Source organism: Bemisia tabaci, chromosome 2 (assembly GCF_918797505.1).
Source record: "Bemisia tabaci chromosome 2, PGI_BMITA_v3".
NCBI lineage: Eukaryota > Metazoa > Arthropoda > Insecta > Hemiptera > Aleyrodidae > Bemisia > Bemisia tabaci.
Genome location: NC_092794.1, coordinates 38,649,188 through 38,668,671, shown reverse-complemented (window position 1 = coordinate 38,668,671; position 19,484 = coordinate 38,649,188). Strand labels below are relative to the sequence as shown.

Here is a 19,484-nt window from a genome sequence, read left to right as displayed (position 1 = left end):
TGAAGAATGCTAATTTCACGGATATCACTTTCGGATCTTATTCACATGTTTGTACAGTGTTACGTAACTTATATGAATGAAAAAATTCTCTAACTTTATGAAAGCCCCGTTTCAGGTGGCTGAAATTGGCTTAACGCAGAATCCTCTCAACATCTAGTAAGTGAGTAAATTTGTACAGCAACAATGATATATCCACGCTGTAAGTCTGCAATAACATATCTCGTTTGCGGTGTCTGAAAATCTCTGCCCCTATGTTAATTTTTTAAGGGAAAACAAATTGACATCATTCCTTAAAGTTTTTGGACAGTTTCATTCGCACAGAGAAGGAAAATTATGGCAGTTTTAAAGAATTGTCTTTGAGTAATTTTCCGTTTAAAAAATAAAGTATGACAGGAAGTCTGGGACGTCGCAAACCGATTGCCGACTTTTGCTGTCGTTATGTATCGCATCCTGGTGTCTCTGTTCTTGCATAGAGAAAAAAAAGGTGTTTGCATTTCGGGCATTTTGGAATTTTTTCGATAACATAGGTCCATACGACGACTATTATCATCGATTTTCTTGGAAATGGTGTAGTTTATGGCAAAAATGCATACTACATAAAGTGTTTGAAATTATATCATGAGTTGATTTATGCCAAAAAAAATCGGACGTTGTGCTCTTTTTCTCATACTTCGAATTCCGGATTTTGCTGACCAGGTTGTACCTACCGACCTACGTCACAGGGTACACAATCCTCAAGATGCAAACACCTCCTTTTTTTTCACTATGCTGTTACTAATATAGATTGTAACACGGAACTTACCGTCAAGGAATCGGAATTCTTCTTGAAGCTGTAACAGTTTGAATGCACTTCTTGACCTCCATACTTGTTCTTTTGCCAGTCTGTAATACACATCTCTTTTGTCCCGTGAGGCTTTGCCCATGATCTAAGTAACTTAAACCAGTGTTACCGTTCTGCGTACGCAACCCGACGGCAAATTACGCAACATTACGCAGAAAAATTTCCCAATTACGCACGCCATTACGCAGGAAAAATTGTCAAAATACGCATAAATTACGCAAAAATTTTCAAATTACGCAGCAATTACGCATTTTAAGCCAAATTGTTAACAATCTTTCGCTTATTTTGAAATTCTGAAATATTTTTGTTCCTATGTACGGTGGGAATTTAGTAGCAAAGTTTGCAGCATTGCTTTTTAGGTAAAAAACTATCTTTACTACGCGGTGCCGGACACGGGAGCTGTCAGCATTAGATTTCGGGTGCACTGCAGATTGCGAAACGACGGGTGGCGCGACTGCGGATTGCACAGGAGTTAGGGCGCTCGTATGATGTAAACAAACTTTGGCCGCGGAATTGAAGAATTGAAAATCTCTAAATTGAATCAGACATCTGAGGAACTAACGAACAGCTTGTGAGCTGTAAAAATTGACGACCTGTAATACAGATTGACAAGATTATAAAAACTCTCTGACTTTTAAAAAGAGGTGGCGGGGGATTCAAAACAAGTTGATGCTGTACATGCTAAAGAAGGTTTTATATATGAAGCGGAAAATTTATTAAAAATGAGAAATTTAGAAAATATTGACTAATCAAAAACTAATTAGCAATAAATGCGCGCAAGAAATGCGCAATAAAATTCCGGAAAGTTTTGCTTTGAGCGCTTGAGTCTATATACGCAGTATAGCTGGCTAATCTTGCCGTTAAGTGGTGGCTCTGCGGTAGAGCGCTCGCCCAGTAAACCGGCGGTCCCGGGTTCGACTCCCGGGCGCCGCGCCAAATTTTTACGACCGAATTTTATATTCTCACACATTTTCACATCGATTCCCATTTGATACATTAGATCTTAAAACATCAATTAATTTACAACCATCAACGATCAATAACTTCTTCAATTTGAAGTATAATTTTTTTTTTGGGAGGGGGGAGGGGTCACGCGCGCGATATTCTCGCCAATCACTGTACTTTCACATTAGCAGACGACCCGCTCCGCCCCCTCACATCGACATATTTCTCCCGAATGAGTCATGAGTCATGTCGCCCGGTCGTATGAGTCATGATTTTTCCCATCATTATCCAAAAAAAAAAAATCATTATGAAAAATTGTAGCATTTTTAATTTGAATGTTCGTAGTAATTTTTCATTATAATTTTCTGGATAATGATGGGAAAAATCATGACGCATACGGGTGATCGGGAGAAATATGTTGATGTGAGGGGGCGGAGCGGGTCGTCTGCTAATGTGAAAGTACAGTGATTGGCGAGAATATCGCGCGCGTGACCCCTCCCCCCTCCCAAAAAAAAATCTATACTTCAAATTGAAGAAGTTATTGATCGTTGATGGTTGTAAATTAATTGATGTTTTAAGATCTAATGTATCAAATGGGAATCGATGTGAAAATGTGTGAGAATATAAAATTCGGTCGTAAAAATTTGGCGCGGCGCCCGGGAATCGAACCCGAGCCCGCCGATTCTCCAGACGAGCGCGCTACCGCAGAGCCACCACTAGACGGTAACAGTGTGATGCTATACTGCGTATATAGACTCCAAGGGCTCAAAGCAAAACTTTCCGGAATTTTTTTGGGGTGTTTCTGGGGGGCATTGGAAAAAACAAAAAAATACGGGTCAAATAAATTCATCCAAAGAATTCGTACGAATTTTTTCAGCCCGATCGGAGGCGGCAGCTTGGGAAGTTCCCCTTGTTAGGGTGATTAAAATACAAGAGGAGAAAGGTAAGGCCTTGTCGCTCCACGGGACGTTTTCATAGGATTTGTCCCAAGTTCGAATCGCAGGAATAAGAAAGAAAAAAGTAAAAACATTTAGAGCGAAAAGAATCACTCTCAAAAATGGGCAACCACTGTTTGACCAGTTATTCCGATTAATCAGTTCACTGCCCCTTCTTTTATATCGACACAATTCCCCTTTACCTGCACTTCTCTGTAATATACCGTTAAAAAAAGGCAGCGTTCGGCCCGCAGTCCGGACAAGAAAACTTCTAAAAGTCAAAGTTCTAAAATGAGCCACACGCTTCATATAGGTATTGTTCATATATTCTCGCGGAGCGCCCTAACTCCTGTGCAATCCGCAGTCGCGCCACCACCGTCGTTTTGCAATCTGCACCCGAAATCTATTGCTGACAGCTCCCGTGTCCGGCACCGCTTTACTACGACCGTTTACCTTGATCGGCATGACGTACCTAACCTAAAAACCGCGATAAGAAACTGAAATTTTTAAAAAACTTCAATTACGCACGAATTACGCCGAATTACGCAGAATTCTTCCAATTACGCAGCATTACGCATTACGCAGCCACTACGCAGCGACCCTCCAATTACGCAAAAAAAGCCCTCAATTACGCAGAACGGTAACACTGACTTAAACTTGTGATAGTTCAGGACAGTCTCCGCGTACTCTTCTAGGGCGTTTGAGTTTAGCAGAGATTCACCCTTGGCCCGGAAGGCTAGACTTACAGAAAATCCTGCCGCAGATCATCAGTAAGCGGGAGCGTGACACCGATGCGTGTATGCTCTCAGCTCTGGTGGAGAAAGAGAGAACTTTAATTGCACTTATGTATTAGCAATTATGACACCGTTTTTCAACTGACGCTGTAGCCCTGTGTCAAAGCGCTCGCCTCCGAAGTGGGAGGTCCGCTGTTCGCGCCCCAATTCGACAATATTTTAATGTCATTATATTACACATTATGTCATAAATGCCGCGAGTGGCCGTAAAGAAATACTTTTTTCCATAAAATAAGAGTGAGGCGTGCATTTTTGCGCACGTAATTGAAAAGGGCTCCTCTTGCAGAGAAACCTCTGGACCTAGGGTGTAGGGCCCTAATCTTACGTAGACCGTCCAATAATTTTTTTTAGAGGAAAAAGCAGACTCCGAAGACAGAAATAAATGTAACATTAGTGGGCAGTATAAACAAATAAATGTAAGTATGCCTTTACAAAGGGGCCGTCCGCAAATTACGTACCTAATGCACTTACCTACAGGGAGCCGGGAGGAGGTCCAGAGGTGCCTTACCTATGCCTATACGTAAGCCAAACGCAAAAATTTTGTTTCTTCCAAATTCCGTTAATTTAAAGACTTACTAGTCCAAATTTCGTTTTTTAGACGTTTAATGTTTTTTGGTTAAAATGAAATTTTTCTGAACTTTTTGAATTTAAAAACTGTTATTTTTTCAATACAACTGTTATTTTTCATGATCTCCTACCAGCGATTAGTAATGTTTAAAACAATACCGATTTGTTTCAACACCATTTATTTATTAAATTATGCATTTAAACGATAGAAGAGGGGGGGGGGGGTGTCATAAAAATCGGAAAAAATTGCCTTTCGTAATTTATGGACGGCCCCAAAGAGTAATTTTGAAATTTCCTATTAGTATTTTTTGTATTCCTCACGCCTACGGTCGTTTTACTTCGAATTCCGTACCCTATAAATAAAAGAAGAGCAATTGTGCAGATTTTTCTTTTACATAAAGGGACGTTTCACTTTAAAAGATTCCGTCTTGGTCCGCAGGAGTTTTTGTCAGCCCTTCCTTCAGAGCTCAGGGGCTGAATCTCTGCCTGAGGCTAGTGTACCTTTATAGACAGAGTATGGCCATTCGTATCTTTTTACTACAGGAAAACTGTTCCGCTTTTTGATTGGTCAACGAGTTTTTAGGCTTCATGATGCTCTTAGGGCCGTAAATAAACAAACAAGATGGCGGCTCACCGTAACATCGATGAGAAGCTAAATTTGACAAAAATTTCAATTAAGCGGCAGTAACAATTTAAACGAGCATATCTACGAATAGCACACGAAAAACACATGAAAACATTGTTAAATTGCCTTTCACCTTTATCACAGGAGGATGTAAGATGTGCATAACCTCAATCTTGCTTGCTGATAACGGCCATCTTGTTTGTTTATTTACGGCCCTAAGAGCATCGTGTCAGCCTATTTGCTCGCGACCAATGAAAAACCGGAACAGAAATGGCCATACTCTGTCTATAAAGGTACTCTACCTGAGGCGAGGACTGACAGAAAATCCTTCTCCGGGTGCGGAGTGCCTAGAGTCTGCAGAAAGGGAACATCGATGCTCCCGACTGCGCACCAGACAGTTTGCGATGGAAATTCGGCAGGATTTTTTGTAAGTCCTGCCTTCGGAATTCAGGAGTGAATCTCTGCTGAACACTCGACTCACTCTTCTAGTCTCAGTCAACGAACTACACCTCTAGTGAATGGCTGACCAGTGTTAGAGACCCGGAACGTTTTGAAGTTGATATAGGTTAGGTTTACTTGGGCTCACACAGCAGGCTGCCATCTAAACCCATGTCAGACGCTGCCCACATTTTGCCGAATATTGTTGAATAAAGTGATAGCAATGAAAAGATTGCTGAACAATCGCACCTCAAAAGGTTTTCTTTACTCAAAAAATAGGAACTTTGAAAGAAAACCTCAAAAAAATGAAAGTTTACAAAGGTTGAAATTTTCACATGTAATCCTTATTAGAGTCCCTTTGTACTGGTTTCAGAGATGGAAAGTGAAATTTCACAAGGCCCGAATAAATTTCAAAAAAATTGAAATTTGTTGATTTTTCAAAGAAATATTGTTACTAAGCCTCGGAAACGGTTCAGATGATCCTCCTGCTGATGCAGCAGAATATGGCCCACTAATGAGATGCTACACCCAAAGGAGGGGGCACAAGGGGGGTTTTAGAGAAAGTTGTAGTGTTTCTGAGTTACTATGAAACGACTGAAAGGCAGTAGGTAAATGTAGTCGCATATTGCTGCTACTTTTAAGAAGGTTCCTGAAACAATACCTTTATAAATCAAAATCACCTTGGGTATTTATGATTTAATTTTAATGAAGCTTTGAATTTTGCGACTTTGCTCGAAAAGGTAAGAAGACAAAACTGAAAATCCTGTAGATTTTCTTGAGAACTTTCATTTTTTTCTAGAAGATGCTCAAAAAACGAAAAGAGTAAAAAGTGCAATATTAATTAGTGTTTACCAAGCATCCAAGGGTGCAGTCGCGTAGTATCCAAGAGGATAGAGAATCCATAACAACCCAAAAAAAAATGTTTTTACAAATAAAATTAAAGTTACTTACGTTTGGAATTACTTGATAAAATTCAAGATGATTGAAAACAATCCATTTTTGAAACTGAGATTTCCGACTCTAAAATATATATGTTGGCAGTTTGGCACTGCTGAGAATAATCTTTATAGTATAATTGTTAAATATGTAGGACATTAAGTTGGTTCAGAAATATACCACTAAAAGTGCCGTTTTTTAGCATTACAATTTTTAGCATCAATTTCTCCAACGTTTCTCAAATAAAAGTCCCCCCCCCCCTCATAAAAAAACTAGTATTTTCATGCCGATGCGTGGAGGAAATTGTTCTTGTGGTGGAGCGGAGGCACTCAAGTGTCAATGATGCATTACTTACGAAAATTAAGGACCCATGACTTACATAAGTGACATCTGACATGACACCGAAATCTTCGTGATAAAAAACTGAGCTGCTGGAAGAGTGGGTGGTGAGGTTAGGTTAGGTCAGGGGGGGGCTGAAAAATCTCAATATCGAGAATCACCGTTTCTAGGCGTTTCTTGGCCTCTTGAATGTATCCTCAAAAGTTTCACTAAATTTCACGCGTGAAATTTCACTCGAATAAATTTCATGAAATTTTCCATCTCTGACTGGTTTTTGCGTTTGGCCCAGATATTCCAGACCAAATTTTCATCAAAAACCAAAGTCTGTCATCGGTGTCAAACTCGCTCCTAATGTAAACAAACGAACGGCGACATAGTCCGGACATAAACAAAGCGGACACTCAGAGCGGACTTCCTCGAGATGTTCCAGACTCAATTTCTCAGCGTTAGCGTTTCTTCACCTCGACAAAAGAACTTTCGTCCGCGTCTAACATTTATCCTTTTCGTAAAATCAAATATCAGTTACCCCGTTGATCTGTTCATGGTGATTTCAAGTGAAATTGCGGCGAGATACTCCGGACTCCTAATGTAAACAAAGCGGCCTGTACCTGGTCGAGATGTTCCGGACTCATTTCTTCATTTACGTTTCTTCATCTCGACCAAAGAAGTTTCTCGCGCATTCAAAGTAACATTTTCCGGTTCCATTGTTAGAGAAGAAACAAGTCATTTTGTTGTAAGTTAGGATAATATTTGTGTTGATTAAGTGGCTTGAGCATTGGACTACCTGGCTGCGCCTTGCATAGCTGCCTCCTATATCAAGATGATTGGGAGAAAAGCTTACTGGTTGATGTGCGAATCTGAATCCTAAATCCCTAGGAACGGTAGTTGTGAAATCCAGATGGATGTATAATGCTAGGTACCTTGCTCCTCACTCACTTTCTCATGGATGTTCGCTGGTCTCTCCAAGGTTCTGGTTTTGCGATGCGTTGAAGCCAATGCTTTAAGTTTAGCTATAACAACCAGGCTTCGGAGATACTAATTAACAATCCTAGCAGTCACCAAATTCTCCAGCAAACCCGCATAGTTGTCTATTAACAGCTGAAGAAGCAATGGAAACCGTATTTACCGATGACAACAAGATTTTTTCCGTTGGAACTCTGATAGTAAGTATGAGGGGGAACTATCACCTTTAAGGCACGTTTCTCCATGAATTTTCTTGTTTTTTGGCATCAAACTAAGTAGAACTCAAGGAAAATGAGGCAAAACTTTACAAGTTACCATGTAAGGTTCATCTGCTGAAAAAATAGAATAAAGTCTAAAATTCCTAATGAACATCACCAAGATGGTTCTGCCACCAGCAGTTCATTTTTTAAGGCACGGATCAAATACGGTTATCTATTATTCTCACGGTGCCCATCAAATTATAGGTAAGAAACCTAGTCCTGTAATAATAATGGCATGGAATGACAGGCTCTAATTGGTGACTTGACCATCCCCAATAAGTTATCGAAAGAATTTACTTCTTAAAAGATCCTTTGCGAATAAAGTCAAGTAAATATGCAGATAAAAGTCCCGTGTGATATGTGAAGTGTACTTATTCAAAGTAGAGTCCCTTTATACCCAGAGTAACGACAACTCGATTATCAGCTGACTGGCAGCCGACCTTGGCTGGCCATGGAGGCCGAAACTAGTGCACCCAAACGAACGATATTGAGGGATAAGGATCAGGAATCCTGCGATGTCTGTCACACAAAAACAACAACATTAACAAAGTGATCAATTAAAAAGAAAATGAGATTGGTTTGTGAATAATTTCTTAATCTATTTTCATTTTGGACCTATGGAAATAACAATTTACTCTTGATAAACCACAATTAGGTAATATTTTCATTATTCTTGTTCACATTCGAGGTACCGCCATCTTGGTGCACTAGTTTCGGCCTCCATGAGCGAGAACCAATCAGAATTGGATTTTTTTTTAGGCCACTTTCAGCCCAATCCTGGCCCAACCAAAAGTGAGTTGTCGTAACTCTGGGTATAAAGGGACTCTAATTCAAAGTAATTTCAAAGGGAAGGGATGAAATGTTCAAAAGGTAACGTCCTTTGCAAAGTTGTAGAGGCGCTAGGCACAAATTGGACAAGGTGCCGCTAAGTAATGATTAAATGAATTTTTTATTGTTATTAATTACGGAAAAGAGGAAAAGTGAATCAGGCCGAATGCCAAAATCCAAAATTCGAAAAGTGTAGGGTGTTGTAGGAGCCGAATACTTCGAGATTACGGGCGGCGAGCGGCAACCTGATTGGCTACGAAGATTGCCGAGCATGGCCGAAGGCCTACTCGCCGCTTGGTAGGTGTTGACGGCGGTTTGACAAACAGCAGTTTTTGGTGAAATGTGGTCCGGAATATCTGGGCCAATCTGTTCACTCCTTTGTACTAGCTATGTTTATGCGAGCCTCTTAACCTAACTTCAATCGAAACCTGAGTTTGAAACCAAGGTTCAAATCACGGCATAAACGATACGGAACTAACGAAATGTAGGTTTCCGAAATTTGTGTTTGAAACCTTATTTTACACTATAGACTAGGTTTTCGCACTCCGCATAAACGAACCGGAGGTTGAAATTAGTTGAAATTCGACTTCAAATGCGATTTTCAGGTGCGCGATCGGCAATATGGCGGATTTATTATCATACCGTTCGTAAACAACTGGGTCTTATCTAGAGTACCTGTATAGCGAGAGTATGGACAGATGTGAAACTCCGAAAATCCATCAGGCCTTCACCGATGCTTCTGCGAATAAAGTTAGGGCCCAGAAATGCAGCCAACCTATGAATTTCAATTATCCAGAACGATTTACTAATACTATTGTTACGAACCGTCGTTTATTAAGCACGTGTTTGACTCAGTTTTTGCATAAATTTACTCAATTTCGCGGAAGAACGCTCATTTCTGTACATTCTTTGCCATCATGGTTAGAATAGTTAGAATTGGAATCTGCAGACTGGCAGTGAAATTTTGTGCGTTAGAAGTTGGTTAGAAGGGTGGCTGCACTTTTGGGCCCTAAGCCCTCCATGAAGCGATCTGTCCATACTCTCGCTATACAGGTACTCTAGTCTTATCCGGTTTTTGCTTCCTGCTGAGATGCGGCAAACGACAAGCAACGTACACCAAGGAGTGTCACCTCTCAACTATCTCAACGTAAACACCGCGCTTTTGATTTGAAACTGATTTCCTCTTATCACTCGCCATCAAGGTACACTCTACTACAGGTATGGACAAATGGAATTTTAGAAAGTCGTCAAAACGCGTAGATTTGACATCATCGAGAGTACGACTGCGAATGGCATGTGCGGCAAATGGACGGTACGACTTCATACGTCACTCGATCGCCGATTTTCTCAGCGCTGCCACTTCGGCACCCCGTTTGTCCATACCTGTAGTAGAGTGTACCTTGACTCGCCATTGTATTTTTGTCTATATTTTTGTAATGTATATATTTTACATATTTTTCCTTTATGTACATGAGCTACTCATTTGAATTTTCGTGAAGCCTCTGTTTGTGTCAAAACAGAATGCTTCCAAGGATGCAAGAAGTATCAGTGAGAATCTTAGCCAGGAAGATCATAGTACCGTTGCCATGTTGTGAAGGCTGATAGATCCATTCTTCACAGTCATTGACATCGCTCTCCTTTCTATTCTGTTACACTACTATTACATACTTTACATTTTGCCATGTTACCCACCCATCATGATTTGTCTCTGGTTATGATGGCTAGATTAGTTCCTCTTTTCTTACCATTTCATACATGTTGCGCAATACCTGATAAAGTTCGAATTGAGAGCAGCAAATACTGATGCTTTCCTCATAAGCAAACTGGGTTTTCATCCAGCAATATTGATGCTGAACTACTGACACGATCTTAATATCATTAGACTTGATGTCGTGATGCAATTTTGACTCATTGTTCCTTAAAATTCCTAGAAACTTGTAAGCAACATCGCAGTATCATCATTTGAACGAATAGTTTGACAGAAATGCAATAAAGTGCATTACTTCTATAGTAGGAATATGTGAATACATGACACCAAGGTGTTAAGAAAGATTTATTTATTAAATTATAGCTGAAGCTTTTCGATCCTTGCAATCATTATCAATGCTAGGTGCATTTGTGGAAAAAATGACTTGGGTGTAGTTTTGCAAAAGAGCCTTAAATTTTTCTCTGTCAAAATATTTTTAACATTGCAAAAAATCCTCAAACTTGGTCCTCATCATTGTAGAGGAATAAACCTTTGAATCTATTTCCTACGGTTCAAGTTTGGTGCATCTACATTACCTAAATACTTAGTCCATGTGTAATTGAGTTCGGCAGAAAAGGACCTAAAGTTTGAATCATATATTCATGGAGGTATTTAGAAGGGGAACAGAAAATAGGTAAAGCCCAATTCACACTATCAAAATTTTCATCCAACATAATTGGACGAAACGTAGGATGGAAAGTTGAACGCAAAAAAATTTCATTCGATTACTTTCCGTCCAGCTTTCCATCCAATTGGAGGCGCCACGTTGAATGTGACATCACATTCAAGCTTCTGTTCTGTTTTTCATCAAATTGTCTTCTATCGCGTCAGTATCACACTATCCAACTTTTCGTCCAATTAGATATGTTGGATAAAAAGACTGATAGTGCATGTGAATTGGGCTTAGAGTGATAACTTTGGTCATTGTTTTTGATAATTGAAAATTGTGTGCTTTCACCTTGAGCCCCATTTTCCTTGATTGTTACCTATACATCACATTTCTATCTACATTCCCATCACGAAACATGATGGCATGATAGAATCAAAGCATGAGTATTTCAATAGCTACTTTTAAAATCAGCAGTGGATTCTGCAATTTTTGTAACCCATCACTTTTCTCAAGTCGACCAAGTGATAAGTAAGTAACATCTGCTTGAAAGCATTGGCAGGAGCAGGTACTACCTACTTACTAGAGATTTCAGAGTTAAAATCAAATGGACGAGGTCAGAGACTTTTTTTCGAAATACTTACCAGTAGCCCGCAGGTAATTGATATAGCTAAGCTGGTGAATCGGAGTTCACTCATCCCATCAAATACAAGTGGGCCATTTTTATTTAAAGAAAAAGTTTCCGGCCTTAGCCATTTGATAGCTTGATTTGATCAAGGATGCCTAGATGTCTTTGACGAGGAGACTGTCGATCATATTGCACAAAAACCGAGATGCCCTGCTTTTTTTTTTTTTTCTTCAATAAGCATACAGAGAGCAAGTCAAATCTAATTTGATTTGTAATTTTCCCCCAATTGCAAAAACGGTGAGAAGCTGATCAGCAGCATCATGAAAAAATTTAAAGCCTAATGTGTCACTTTCTTACAGGAGATCAAAGAAATAAAATGATAAATAACATAAGCTTTTTCAATGATGCCCATACACAGAGGAAATATGTGTCATTCGCGTTAGGTATTCACAAGAATATCTGGTTAGTTCCAAAATTTTCACAATCACTTGGACGAGTCGGAGTTCATTGGATGAAGCTCATTTTCCTCTCTAAGAGAAAATTGTGAACAGTAAAACAATTATTGGCTGTAAAGAAATTTCTGAGCGAGATAAAGTTTCACTTACAGTATACAAGATTAATCACTTTAAAGAAGGGAAAGGAAATTCAACATTTTTGTTTACAATTATGATATATTAAAGTTAAAGACTTGTGAACACACTTGCACCATCAATATGACCTCTCATTCTTAATTGAGGGTGGCTGAATCCTTTACTGAGTTGTAGGTGAATGAACATCAAGGAATTGCTGGTTGAATCTTTGGCTCTTATAATGATGTCACTCATCTAAACATATAGATCCAGAATATTAGGGCCCAAGAAGGCGAACCTCCAGTAAGAAACAAGAGTGAGCAAAAATTTATACATTGCGGATTGTTGAGTTGAAGTGTGACAGGTATTTTCTCAATGCACATAAAAGATGTTTCTTTCTGAAGAATCCGATGATTCAACTCCTCAATTTTTATCCACTCATCAAACAGTATGATATAAATTCAAGTACTATAAGTACAGTTTGAGCGTAAAGAACAAAAAATTGATTGATACTAATTGGCTGTAAAAGAAACACGATGCGATAAATAGGTATAGGTACAACTTATACAGATTTTCCAGGTTTTGAACTTTTGACGAAAGAACTATGAAAGTGACACGAAAATTAGAGTCCCTTTATACCTAGAGTTAAGACAACTCACTTTTGGTTGGGCTGAAAGTGGCCTAAAAAAAAATCCAATTCTGATTGGTTCTCGTTCATGGAGGCCGAAACGAGTGCACCAAGATGGCGGTACCTCGAATGTGAACAAGAATAATGAAAATATGACCTAATTGTGGTTTATCAAGAGTAAATTGTTATTTCCATCGATCTAAAATGAAAATAGATTAAGAAATTATTCACACACCTATCTAATTTTCGTTTTATTTGATCAATTTGTTGATGTTGTTGTTTTTGTGTGACAGACATCGCAGGATTCCTGATCCTTATCCCTCAATATCGTTCGTTTAGGTGCACTCGTTTCGGCCTCCATGGCCAGCCAAGGCCGGCTGCCAGTCAGCTGATAATCGAGTTGTCTTAACTCTGGGTATAAAGGGACTCTAACGAAAATTAGAGAACCTGGATCGAGTGAATAGCTTTGAATATGAATTTCTAGTACCGAACTAATCTGGCTGAGAAAAAATTACTTATTTCATGAAATATGAAAGAAATAGTCTATTTCTTTCATGATTGCACTATTGTTATCAGTATATCAGCCCTTATCAAAGACATAAAGACGGAGTGCTCGTATCTAAAACAAAGACATAAAGACGGAGGGCTAAAAGCAAAAAATGAAGCTTCTAGAGCTTCTTTTCAATCACCTCTACTATTGGCTAGAGGATTGGCGGCGAAATTGGGACAAGTTTGAATTCAAATGTAGGGCGGGAACTGAATAAAATAATTGCGGAAACAAAGTATTTTAGGTTGATTTTTGCCCAAATCCAGGTACAAACTCATATTTTTTTAACTCTAGGTTAGTTTCCGTCCGTCGTCGACCGATTAATTTCATTTGGGAGTAACGTTGATCTAGAACTGTAACGGCCTGTTTGAACCTGCAGAACCACCATAAGCAGAAGAAAAACTAACTTTATCTGAGATTACTGCCTGTTACCGAGCAAAAGTAGGTGTATTATGTTAGGACGCAGACCGAACTTTCTTAGTATATTCGTTTTAGGAATTTAAAATACGTTTCGAAGAAGAAATATGCAAAAATCAAGAGGACAAGTTCAAATCAAATTTCCGTTTGCCGCCATGGATTCCCGCGCTCATTTACACACTCACACAAGCGCGCAGCGTCGAACCTAGCTTCACTTTTTCCCCGTGCTTAAAAAGGCCTAGATACACACGGCGATTAATCGCCGCGATTGGGTTGGTTCGGATCGCATCGCTCAACGCAATACAATCAACAGAGGCCATCAGTGCGATCACGTATACACCTAGCGATTAATCGCCGCGATCAGCGCTAATTGTTAATGTTATTATAACCTTAAAATGATCAGTATCTTATCTAGTTGATCATATTGATAACAGGATAGTCGTAAGTACTGTGCCCAAAAGACTAGTGCCTTTTTTTAATGGAATGAAGATGAAGATTTTCAACTGAATAATGTTTCCTATTTCTGAAGTTCTGGTGCCTCTCTTGAATAATAAGTGGCTAATGAACGGACACACTTCTGCTGCAATTTTAACAATTTTCGCATCAAATGTAAAAATAAACATACTATAAAACTAATTGACGAGCACCTCGAAGACAGAAGAACGTAAACAAAAACACATGTAGACCACATGTACTGGTGGATTTCGCATCCATCAAGAGTAAACAGGACTCAACAAATGCATCTACTCGCCCAAAAAGTAGGATTGAATCCTACTTTGGATTCAATCGCGGCGATTGGAGAAATTCCGAGAATTTCACTCGCCCGTCGCGGCGATTGACCGAATACACCTGCGTTTAAACGCCGCGATTGCAATCGCGGCGATTAATCGCCGTGTGTATCTAGGCCTTTAGATACGAGCGCTCCGTCTTTATGTCTTTGATCTAAAAGCACGGGGAAAAAGTGAAGCTAGGTTCGGCGCTGCGCGTTTGTGTGAGTGTGTAAATGAGCGCGGGAATCCATGGCGGCAAACGGAAATTTGATTTGAACTTGTCCTCTTGATTTTTCCTTATTTCTTCTTCGAAACGTGTTTTAAATGCTTTAAACGATTATATTAAGAAAGTTCGGTCTGCGTCCTAATATATTACACCTACTTTTGCTCGGTAACAGGCAGTAATCTCAGATAAAGTTAGTTTTTCTTCTGCTTATGGTGGTTCTGCAGGTTCAAACAGGCCGTTACAGTTCTAGATCTACGTTACTTCCAAATGAAATCAGTCGGTCGACGACGGACCGAAACTAACCTAAAGTTAATAAAATATGAGTGTGTACCTGAATTTGGGCAAAAATCAACCTAAAATACTTTGTTTCCGCAATTTTATTTATTAGTTCCCGCCCTACATTTGAATTCAAACTTGTCCCGATTTCGCCGCCAATCCTCTAGCCAATAGTAGAGGTGATTGAAAAGAAGCTCTAGAAGCTTCATTTTTTGCTTTTAGTGCTCCGTCTTTATGTCTTTGGCCCTTATCTATGTTATCAAAACTGTGTTTAAACCTCACAAACAGCTTCTCAACGGTTTGTGGTTTGTACAGAAAATTGAAGGTTTTTCGGTGAAACTCGTTTGCCGTATCTCGGCAGGGAGGGTCGTCTCATTCTTAATCCGCCTTGCTTGCATAGAGAAAAAAAAGGAGGTGTTTGCATCTTGAGGATTTGTACCCACCTACGTCATCAATGTAAACAAGACGCTCGTTGAGGGTTATGTTGACGCTGTAAAAACGGACCATAATGTCCGATTTTTTTACTTAAATCAACTCTTTATATAATTTCAAGCACTTTTTATAGAATGACTTTTTCCCTTAAATTACACCATTTCCAAGAAAATCGACAGGATAAAAACGTCGCTGTACCCAATGACGTCATCAAAGCTATAGATACTCTATGAAAAATTCCAAGATGCCCGAAATGCAAACACCTCCTTTTTTTTCTCTATGCCTTGCTTGGCAGTTAAGTCATAGAATAATAAGGCTACGCTTTATTATTAGCTTTATTATTCTATGGTTAAGTTACTCAAAGTTACCTTTACTTCAGTGCTTCAGTTCATAGTTGGGAAGAACTCTCTAGGCTAGGAAGAAGTGGAAAAGTTCGCGCAATGGCTTCTCTAATTGATAGCAGAGAATTTACTAAGCGTGTCGCTATCAAAGACTTGAATCCCTCTGTTACCAACATATTGATAATTGGAATTGTTATCGACAAACGAAGCCCAAGGATTGTATCCTGTAAGAAGAGTGAGTGTCATATTGCGTTCTTTATCTCTTCCTACATCCAGGCTCATCAAAAAGTTGATGTGGGAGGTCTCGCCTCGGAGGGACGCTTTCATGGGATTTGTCCTAGGGTTGAGTTCTGGGAATGAAACTTCAGGATTTTTCTCCAGTCAATGTCTGTACAGACGGGGCTCTCACATTCCTGTTGTAAATTTGCACGCAAAGATTTATTTGTATGAAATGAGTGTCTATTCAACTGGCACTAAGGTGATTTGACGGATGCCATTTTTTGTGTCAGAGCGACACGCGATATATCGCATCAATTCGTTCCATAATTTCAGCTACTGGTAATTTTTTTCGAATTTTGAGATTGCACCTCTGTTGTCATTAGACTGAAGATTTCATGTAGGTACCAAATTTGACGAAACAATTTAAGGGGATTCGACAGAGGCTCAGGTTGAAATCTGTAATAAGAGATCACGCTACCGTCGACGACGCTCTGAAAAGACCGCGAAGTATGAATTTTCATAATTTTACCTATGTTGTGATAAAATTTCGAAAATGCATTGCACTTTTTCAAATTTGGAAAAAAATCAGTTCGAGCCGTAATAAAGCCGGAATCCTGCAGACGGCGATGGCACCGCGGAGCGAATACGGTAGTTAGGCACGGTTCAAGATGAAATTTTAAAAAACTAGGCTGTGAGATGAAATTTGGAAAAATACCATTTATAGCTATGGATTTGAGGAACCTACTGTAAAATTTTTAGCTCAATCAATGCTCAAATAAACTTAGGATCGTGAAAACAGTGAATCCACCTAGTTTTGAGTCACCATCGACCGCTTCCGCTCCGAAGCATACTGTGAGAAAACTAAGCCATAAATTGAAATTTGAAAAAAAATCATTTCTAGTTATGGGTTTCAGAGACCCATTGTCAAAATTTCAGCCAAACCAATGCCCAAACAAACTCTGAATCGTGAAAACGGCTAGTGCAACTTGGATCGATTCTTTATCAGCCGCCCCTGTTCAGAGGCGAAATTCAAAAAATCTAAGGCATAAATTAAAATTTTGAGAAAAAAATCTCTAGCAACGGATTTGAGCGACCTACTGTCAAAATTTCAGCTGATTCAATGCCCCAATAAACTCGGAATCTTGAAAATGGCGAGTGCACCCTTGTGTAATTACACCAGGTTTTATGTCAGGTCCATTATCAATGTAGATCTGGTAGGCTTAGAGGTTAGGTCACTCATGTAAACAAATGTTCTGATTTGAACTAAGTTATGTGCAGTTTTTTCTTGATTTCTGTGCTAAATTCGATCAAATTTTTGCTTCTCTGCTATATTCATCGTAGTGTTTGTCATCCTAGTTATATTGAGTGATTTTGATCTGTTATAAACCTCTTCAATCCTCTATTTTTCTTCCACACAAATGACATCAGCTTCAGGCCGCTCCTCTCTGCAGCCCGACCACAGATTTTGACTTCCATCGATATTGATAGCAGTCAAAGTCTGTGGTCAGGCTGCTGGTAAGTTACTGTTTTCAATTTTCAATTCCTAAATATAGCTTATCATTTTGTTAGGGAGAGTTAAATTAAAAATTATACTTTACTGAAAATCGAATGTGGGCCCCTTCATAAACGAGTGATACAACATTCACTGCATGTGTGTATGTGAACCTCTTTTAGGAGCCCAAGCGGTTTGCTCTTTGCAACAAACGCTACATTCGTGAATAGAAAGTCCTTGAAGGAGCACATAACGTCCTCTTTCTTTATTTAACTTTTGCATTTTATATTCAGAATCTTCATAAAATCAAAAGGAAAAGTATGGACCAATCTGAGCCTTATATGCGCTCTAAAACAATTTGAAATATATTTTATCGCACGAAGTCGAATATTTTATCTTTAAAATTTAGAGCTACATAACTAATTCAATTATCATGCCTCGTTGATTCGCAGAAAAGTTTTCTCAGAGACTCAGTAAATTCCCTTGCTAAGCTGCATGTATCTTCAAGTAGCATTATACTTCTAAAAGGAAATGAAAAATTATACTTCACTGTAGATCGAATGTAGGCCCCTTCAAGTTCATTTATGAGTGATGCAACAGTCATGACGTGTAAGTATGTTTAGCCCTTGCAGGAGCGGTCCTGTTCCTGAATCCTTACCTATTTGCATTTTTATTTAAAGTAAAAAAAAATAGTTGGTTTGGAATGATCTGAGCCTTCTATGTGCTCCAAAACAATATGAAATATTTTATCGCACAAAGTCCAATATTTTTCGATTCAGGTCCTAAGTACAAGTGCTTTTAAAACAGCATGAAAAAAATACTCAATCGGCTGGCTAGAGTCCAGTATTTTTCTTGAGAATAGTCTCTTCCTTCAATGAGTGATGCAACAATTGCGACATTTTTGTATGAAAAGCCCTTGCAGAAGCCTTTTTATCTGACACAGCTAAATTTTGAAGAATCATTGACGTGTCCGCTAAAATGCTCTTACTGTAATCATTAGTATTTGTCCCCTCTGCATGCTGGAAGATTGCTTGCAGCGTATTTTTCGAGTGTATCATTCTTCCTTTGCTTTCTCCCAAAACTTATTTATTATATAAATATTTTTAATCTCAACTTATGATGCTGCAGTTTAATATGCATGTAAATGGTAGCTATCATAACATTGTATCATATACCACTGCATAATGAACTGATCGTCATGTAAGGACTCCAGATTACCTAGATATTGAAAATTGTTTTAAGAGAAAATTAATGAAGATTTAAAAAAACAAAAATCATGGTTGAAAACAGCGTTTTTATTTCTTACGGAGAGTAGAATAGGTAAGAGGGTTTTGACATGGATCCTCAGATATCTCTAAAAAGCCTTAATTTCAGTGACCTATCTTTTTACGCATTTTTGTGGACACGTCAGTGATTCTTGTAAAAAATAAAAACGCTGTTTTCAACCATGATTTTTGTTTTTTTAAATCTTCATTAATTTTCTCTTAAAACAATTTTCAATATCTAGGTAATCTGGAGTCCTTACATGACGATCAGTTCATTATGCAGTGGTATATGATACAATGTTATGATAGCTACCATTTACATGCATATTAAACTGCAGCATCATAAGTTGAGATTAAAAATATTTATATAATAAATAAGTTTTGGGAGAAAGCAAAGGAAGAATGATACACTCGAAAAATACGCTGCAAGCAATCTTCCAGCATGCAGAGGGGACAAATACTAATGATTACAGTAAGAGCATTTTAGCGGACACGTCAATGATTCTTCAAAATTTAGCTGTGTCAGATAAAAAGGCTTCTGCAAGGGCTTTTCATACAAAAATGTCGCAATTGTTGCATCACTCATTGAAGGAAGAGACTATTCTCAAGAAAAATACTGGACTCTAGCCAGCCGATTGAGTATTTTTTTCATGCTGTTTTAAAAGCACTTGTACTTAGGACCTGAATCGAAAAATATTGGACTTTGTGCGATAAAATATTTCATATTGTTTTGGAGCACATAGAAGGCTCAGATCATTCCAAACCAACTATTTTTTTTTACTTTAAATAAAAATGCAAATAGGTAAGGATTCAGGAACAGGACCGCTCCTGCAAGGGCTAAACATACTT

At 38.7% G+C, this 19,484-nt stretch overlaps 2 protein-coding genes across 10 annotated transcripts in view; one reads left to right on the top strand and one right to left on the bottom strand.

Annotated features, from left to right (window-relative positions):
• LOC109038018 (tRNA (cytidine(32)/guanosine(34)-2'-O)-methyltransferase) overlaps positions 1-5,494 on the bottom strand; it is a 270,186-nt gene extending 264,692 nt beyond the window's left edge. For 4 of the 6 annotated variants that reach the window (XR_011899359.1, XM_072297317.1, XM_072297318.1 and 1 more), the window contains exon 1: positions 803-1,158. Coding sequence is in view for 5 of the 6 variants with exons in the window: in XM_072297317.1 (XP_072153418.1) it covers positions 803-923 (121 nt within the window). In the remaining variant the exon portion in view is untranslated. Of the gene's footprint in view, positions 1-802; positions 1,160-3,378; positions 3,412-5,194 lie in introns of those variants that run through there. The other 2 variants (XM_072297314.1, XM_072297315.1) reach the window with 2 other exon arrangements.
• Positions 5,495-15,280: 9,786 nt separating this feature from the next.
• Positions 15,281-19,484, top strand: part of hdm (meiosis specific with OB domains hold'em) — a 145,352-nt gene continuing 141,148 nt past the window's right edge. For 3 of the 4 annotated variants that reach the window (XM_072297296.1, XM_072297295.1, XM_072297293.1), the window contains exon 1: positions 15,281-15,894. In XM_072297296.1, coding sequence (XP_072153397.1) covers positions 15,759-15,894 — 136 coding nt within the window. In that variant the 5' untranslated portion in view covers positions 15,281-15,758. The remainder of the gene's footprint in view (positions 15,895-19,484) is intronic. The other variant, XM_072297297.1, reaches the window with a different exon arrangement.